Source organism: Thalia democratica, unplaced genomic scaffold, assembly GCF_965202585.1.
Source record: "Thalia democratica unplaced genomic scaffold, ktThaDemo2.hap1.1 HAP1_SCAFFOLD_763, whole genome shotgun sequence".
In the NCBI taxonomy this organism is placed as follows: Eukaryota; Metazoa; Chordata; class Thaliacea; order Salpida; family Salpidae; genus Thalia; species Thalia democratica.
The window spans coordinates 28,060-35,493 of record NW_028139736.1 but is presented as its reverse complement, the minus strand read 5'-3'; the positions used below and the strand labels follow the sequence as shown (position 1 = coordinate 35,493).

At 29.1% G+C, this 7,434-nt stretch overlaps 1 protein-coding gene across 1 annotated transcript; it reads left to right on the top strand.

The window, feature by feature from the left end:
• The first annotated feature begins 2,288 nt into the window (after positions 1 to 2,288).
• Positions 2,289 to 3,492, top strand: LOC145846994 (nudC domain-containing protein 3-like). Its single transcript, XM_082953480.1, has 2 exons — positions 2,289 to 2,909; positions 3,190 to 3,492. Exons 1-2 carry the CDS (start codon positions 2,289 to 2,291, stop codon positions 3,490 to 3,492), a joined length of 924 nt encoding a protein of 307 aa, XP_082809606.1.
• The last annotated feature ends 3,942 nt before the right edge of the window (positions 3,493 to 7,434 follow it).

Sequence of the window (7,434 nt, the reverse complement as noted above, 5' to 3'; positions counted from 1 at the left end):
ACTTATGAAAACTAGTCTCAAAAACGACTACAAGCCCTGTAGGAGGAAAATTCAAGTTGATCCATGGAGTTAGCATGACGTCAGACCCACGAAACGAAATATTACAATTCAGCTTTTTATTTTGAATCTGTTTGCTTTAGAGCAGGGATCAGCAATCTTTCGCAAGTCGCGGGCAAATTTTCCTCGAAAAAAATTGCGGGCCTTACTTTATTGAAAAATATCTTCGCGGGCCATAGTTCTTTTAAAATAATTGTTGTGATCATTATAAAAATAAGCAATGTTATATTAGAGAACTACTAATGAGTAAATATTAAAGAAAACTAATTGCAAGTTTTATTAGAACAAACATTTTTTAAGAAAGTAACTTTTTGGCTAAAATGTACCTCGCGGGCCACAGATTTTGGCTTTACTTGCCGCAGATTTCCGACCCATGTTTTATAAATATAGTTCACAGTAGTGTGATTGATAATTTTATGAGTTGGAATTGAGTCATATAAATTAAGTTAAATTTCGTAAACATATTTTTTCTAAAGTATGTATATTACTAAGTTACTGCGTTTAATCCATAAAATTAAAAAAAAAATTAACTTAATTAAGTTAAATAGATATTTTTAAAAAAGAGTATTTAATAAAATGCTTTGTTTTGCGTTTTATATATTCTAAGGTTCTAAAAATCCTCTAAAAATCAGTTTTCTTATGAAATTATAAGGATTTCTTATGTCCTGAATAATTAAAAATTAGACATTTGGCTGTAAAAAGTTTTTGTAGGTACCTCGACTTAAGAAAGTGGTTTTTTTATTTAACGCAATTAATATTTTTTTAAGTATCACTTTAAAAAGCTTAAATTTCCTTTGAACTTTAAGTTTGTCAGAACCTTCTGTTCTTCATATCAAGATAATTTATTTTATAAAAATGACAATAAATCGATGCTACTACGAAAAGCTTAAAACAATAAAAAGAATAAAAAAGCCATCTGTTACAATTTGCTAAGACTGGTAACATTATTAAGCTACGTACTTAGTTTATCTATACTTAATAGAGCCTTATTTTAATTAAAATTTCTATTGTAAATAAAACTTGTTTACGTTATAAATTGTAGGTTAAAAAGATTGGTTTACAGAAAAAAAAAGTAAATAAATACTTTAAGAAAATTTTCACACTTTACTTTTAAGACAACATTAGCTATAACTTTTTGAATTTGAATTGTAAAAATTAAAATAAGTACATATGGTTTGTGATAAGAAAATTTTAAGTATTAAAACGTGGTTTGAATACCTGATAACAAACAAAAAACTAAAGAAATATCAACTTACTATACATACAGTAATAATACAGTTTTAAAAAGATAACTAAAAAGATAATATTTAGACTATCAGTTAATATTTAACTGCAAAAAAGAGCTATAAAAAATATATATTTGAATAAACTTACGAAAATAACAGTTACATTTAAATAAATAGAAAAGTTGTTTTAAATAAAACTGAGTTAAGTACAGAGATATTTTCATTTTATATTTTTATTTAATAAATATTAAACCTTATAAAACATATTTTTTTGCATTTTAATTCTTTCTATAAGTAGTGCTCAAGTTTACAAAATAATTTTTAAATTGAAATTTATCGAAACAAATTTGTTATAACTTTATTAAGATTTATTATACTAAATTTTTCTATTTACAATTTATGATTTGTAGCAACTCTTATTTTTGTTTTCTAGAAAAATTTTGCTAATGTTGAATTATAAATCAATCCTTCAATTTATGTTATTTTATGATTGATCAATTAAGTATAAATAATAGAATTTTAATAGCTACCACTCAATTTATATCTAGTTTAGTGACGTACAAACTAAAGCTCATTAAATCAATTTGAATATTTTGGTCAATTATTTCCATTAGTGAAGCTAACAGTTATAGCTAAAATGTTAGAGTTATCTATAATACTTACTAACCCCATATAAAACAAAAATAAAATTCGGTAATTATAACAACTTAAGTGAAGAATTAAAAAAAAAAACTAAGTTTACATATCTAGAAATTGCATATTACCATATTTAAAAAACAGTATGGATTGTATATATCCATTTTTAAAAACATTAATTTGTATTGTTATTTGTTACTAAACATTTTCTTTCAATGAAAATATAAAATTTTTGTTTAAATTCATTAAGGTTTTTAAGAAAATGTCTATGTTTTTGAAGATTTGGTTAAGAAAACAAACAGGTTTTTAGTTAACTTAATAAACAGCTATTGTTTAAACTAGGTTCTGTTTATTAATAGCTCATCAATTATGTCAGTTGAAAAGCAGCAAGTTTATCAAAACTTGTTTAATAGCATACTGCAACAAGAGCGTGGCCCTGAAGGTTTTCTCAATGCCGTGTTTTCATTCCTCAACGTGAACACTGATTTCTTCATAGAAAGAAGCGAAAATGTTGGGTTTGGGCTTCCTACCGGTGAGGCGAAAAGCATGGTTGAAAGAATTTTCAAAAAGCACCAGAAAAACTGGTCCAAGGGAGCAGCTATCCATCTTCTTCAAAAGAAAAAGCCCAGCTCTGAAGAAAAATCGCAGAAGAAGCTTGAAAAGAAAGCCCCAGCCAAAGAAGAAAAGAAGCTGACAACCCAAGAGGAGTTTCAAGCGAATTCCGAGAGCTACAACGGAGCGATGAGGGAGAAGTACACTTGGTCGCAGAGCTACGATGAAGTCGACGTGAAGATCAATTTACCCGGCCACATAAAAAAGCCCCACCAAGTCAACGTCGTGATCAAGGCGAAGCACCTGCTCGTGGAAATCGACCAGGAAGATCTGAGCCTGCCGAGGTTGAAAGTGATCGATTGCGATTTGAAGCACGAAGTCAATCCATTCGAAGACTCCGTCACTTCTTGGTACATTGAAGCTGGAAAGTCTTTGAATGTGAGTTTAATAAAATGTGACAAAGATGCACTTAGTAAAAATAATTAAATGTAGCTCAGTTCTAGTTAGTTATACTTTTATATTGCGAAGCCTATATAATATTTATATACACTAAGTTTTTTAGCTCTAAAAATAACTCCAGTTTAATAAGTAAAAAAGGTGAAAACTAGATGCTAGTATTTTAAAACTTACTTGTAGCAGGTTAAAAGTTTTATTTTTATTTTTGCGTTTATATTTAAGCTTTTATAAGCTGCAATCAAACTGAATTACATTCAAACAGATAAGCTTGGAGAAGCGGAAGATCGAAGACTGCAACTTGTGGTGGGAGGCGCTGATAACCGACGAGGAGGAAATTGACACCGACAAGATTTGGAGGGAGAGGAGCATGAAGGGATTGCGCGAGGAGGAGCAGGACCTGATTAGGAGAGAGCAGCAGGACCAGCACCTGAAGAAGATCGGGCGACCGACCAGCAAGGATTTTCAGAACGGCAAGTGCCTGGAAATGCTCAGGCAAGGATGGAACGCCGAGTCGAGTCCGTTCAGAGGCCAGGAGTTCGATCCGACCATGTTCAAGTGCAATTGATTTTCGTCGCGGGTTTTTGATGTGCTGTTTTCGAAATTGTATGCAATTTTTTGTTAAAATTACTTGCTCTGTTTTTAATTTTGAAGCTCTGGGTTTGAATTAGTTTTTGTGTGTCAAATACGTTAGTTTGAAATAAATTTAGTTAAAAAATATTTGAAGAGTATATTTACATAAAAGTAGTCACAGTTCTACATAATTACGCTATAACCAGTATTAAAAATAGCATAAAAACGAAATAGACAAACTTGATTGTATCAATAATAAGTACATACCATTTAAATCCTGGTTTTAACTGTTTTTAAACTCAAAATAAACTCTTATTCCAAAATTTTTTAAGTAAAAACTAAAGCAACCGTGTATACTTTTGACAAACTAGCTACAATTTATTTTAAACTATTTAAATGATAGAACTTATATTTACAAATACGCATCAAATACAACTTTAACTCTAGGGTCGGCAGGCAGTTGGTGCTTGCGGGCAAAATTTAAAAAAATTAAATCCTTGCGGGCCGCAATATCTGGTGTAGATTTAAAAAATATGCTAAATACGGCTACAACTTTTCTTTGCTCTTTTTCATGAACACTTATGTAAATTTCAAATTATGGCCTTTGGCCTCTTTTCTAGTCACGGCCCATCTAGGTGGACATTTGATCTACTTTAGGTAAACCTGACTAAGTTTTTTTTTTTAACACTGCAAGAATACTTATTCAATTGTTTAAGCTGAAGCAGTTAAATATTTAAAAAATTCTAATTTGTTATTCACAACTTGAACGAAATTAATAAAATTACAGCGTAAAAAACATCTAAACATAGTTTAGTTCAGCGGGCCACAATTACATGCTTGCGGGCCGCACTTATCCCAACTTCTACTTTATAATCTTTAAAATAGTTGACGTTTTTTAGACTACTATAAGGCCTAAGGTATATTTAGTACCATAATATCAAATTGTTTTTGTATTTTCAGTGTTATCAATATCACAAGAATGTTTCTAAGATTAACAATATAAAGTGTAAATTGCATTAACTTGTTTGTTAAAGGTATATATTTTTGTTTAATATAACAAATATAAAGCCGTAAAAGTTACGGCAGCTGCGCAAGAAACCTAAAAGCTGTGAAGATTTGTCATTTTGTTCTTTAAAATTTTAAACTATTAAATAAGGTATATACTTTTGGTATTTGCTACAAAATATTTTTAAAGTTTTGACCACTATTTTAAAAATATTTTTAGCTTAAGACATAAGTTTCAAACTAAAGGAATTTTTTGTCATTTACTAATCTGCAGCACCAAAAACACAACTAGTGACAAATGTTAGTAATTTTTTTTTTAGTTTGTTTTAATTAGTTTACTTTCTTTTAAAACATAAAGTGTATTTGTCTGTTAACAATTTACTAAAAGCGTTGTAATAGGATTGTACATAAGCATACGTAACATATTAGTGTTTAAACTACGCAGATACTATAAATATTTTTCATGACTTATACTAGGGGTGGGCAACGTATATTTGACGGGCCGGATCCAGAAAAATATAGTCCTCAGCGGGCCAGATCATTTCAAGTTAGTGATCTTTTGGATTCAGCTGGATTCTTTTTTTAGATCCGGATCCCACTTTAAACATATTATCCGGATCCGGCTAAATACTAATTTTAGACAAAGATCTAGATCCGAATGGAAGCTAATTTCAAAAAGATTTGGATCCGGTTAGATGCTTATTGATCGGGTATTTCAGAATTTTGAATCAATATATTAATTACCAAGGTTCTCAAGCATGAAATTTTATGTTAAATTTAGTTTAGTATTCATAATTCTATATATATTATAACTCTGGACCGAATTAATACTAGTTAGTCCTAAAAAATTATAATTTGGTTACTAAAAGTTACTCGAGCCTAACATTTTAAGCTAAAACATAAAAAAAAAGCTAACTATTCGAAATTAATTAATTTTGGAAATCCTTATCTGGAGTTTATATTGATAGTATTTGTTCAAAAATTAACAAGCAATACAATATTAAACTACTATTATTTAATTTGATTAAGCTAAAGAAGATTCATTACATTTTTTTGCATGTATAAAAGAAACAAAACAAAAAATAATTCTGATATCTGTAAATCTGTAAATAATAATAAAAATAATAAAAATAATCTGAAAAAAAAATTAAGAGTTCTCGATGAAACACTTAAGGTTGATCATGTATTAGAGTTGTTTAAATCTAGTTGCATGACAGTTTTGGAAAATCTGCAAGTGCACTGAAACACCGATTAGGTTTGAAGTTAGCTTATCCTTGTTAATGTTTATGGTCGGAAATGTTTGTTTTCAAATGTATGAAGTATCGAACAACACAACTAGTTCCATGGTCATCTTTAGAAGTTGAGAAACTTTAGCTCGATCAATTATACATAAAATTTATCTAAAAACTTTATAAAAGCAATAAAAATTATTTGTTTGATTTCAAATTTTCTTATTAACTTATTTAAAAAACAGTTAAGCCTAGATAACAAATTACTTTGGCTTGAAATTTTAACACTTTTACTTTCAAAATATCAAATAGTTGAATTAACTTACGAAATTTAACCAAATTCTGCACTTTAAAAATATTAGTATCAAACAGTGCACCTAAAATACTTTAATAAGTTTACTAACATAAAATAACGAAATATTTAAACAAAAAAGAAATTAATATGTATTTTTAGCATAACAAACCTTTTAGTTTAATAGACTTTAAGATTAAGATCGATTTCACTAGTGAAAATATTACTAAGCGAAAAACTAAAACATAAAACTGTCACATTATATTTTTAATGTCGTCAAGTTTAAAGAAATTAGCAAGAATAATTACGCTAAAAAGAAGTCAATGAGACATTTTTGGATCATTAAAGTTTTTAACAAGTTATTTAAAATCTGGAAGTTTATTTGAAGTAGATATTCTCAGTAATGACTGCAAATTGGTATCAGTAAGATTTGAACGCAGCTTACTTTTGTTTATATACATGGTTAAGAATGTTTGTTTGCAAAAATATGTAGACCAAAACAGAACAAATAACTGCATTGTCATGTTTTTTAATTTAACAAACTTCGACTTGTTAAGTAGTTCATAAAATCTGTCAATTTTTCAGTTTTGAACTTTTCTTTTTGTGTACTGCCACATTAAAGTTCAACAGTTCTAACAATATTACTAAGTACATTTTCGGTGTCAAACGTCGACGGTGATGAAATAGTGTCAAATTCTTCACTTAATTGTTAAAAGTCTGCAAAACGACGACCAAACTTATTATCAAGTGAAACTATTGTCATCAATTGGTCATCACTAAACTTAACCATATATTTAATCAAAAAGTCCTTAATGAAAAAACAATAGCAGAAAAAGTGCAAATTGTAGTCTAAACTTAAAACATTTGAAAAAAATTTAAATTTGAGCAATTTGACTTAGAAAATTTGTCGATGTTTAATAAGATATTTTTTTTTTACTTTTAAACAACTCAATACTTATCTGGAAAAGACAACAACTTTTTACACGTCTATGTTTTATGAAATCATTATGGTAGGTAAGATCATCAAAGTTACTTTAGCAAACAATTGCTTTTGATAATTTGAGAAAGGATTACTTCAACTGACTTAAAACAGAACAAGATACTATAACAAAATAGTGTTTTATCACCACAAAATAATAAGCATTTTAACAAACGTTTTCAGGGTCAAAGTCTTACAGTTTTGTTTAATGAAATACTTCAAAAAAGGTTTTGTACAAGTTTTATGATAATTAAATTGGCTGGCCGGATTTTATATAAATCTTGAAAATGCTTAGCGGGCCGGATCATCCACTTGCGGACCGGATCAATGTTGTCCGCGGGCCGGATTCCATTTAAAATCAAAAAAGGTTTGGGGGCCGGTCATTTTCACTCTGCGGGCCGGATCCGGCCCGCGGGCCGTACGTTGCCAACC

Bases quoted from the DNA above. Each gene is read 5' to 3' on its own strand.
- LOC145846994 (XM_082953480.1), top strand. From the start codon at position 2,289: ATGTCAGTTGAAAAGCAGCAAGTTTATCAAAACTTGTTTAATAGCATA. The intron at 2,910-3,189 runs GTGAGTTTAATA...ACATTCAAACAG, and splicing joins AAGCTGGAAAGTCTTTGAAT to ATAAGCTTGGAGAAGCGGAA.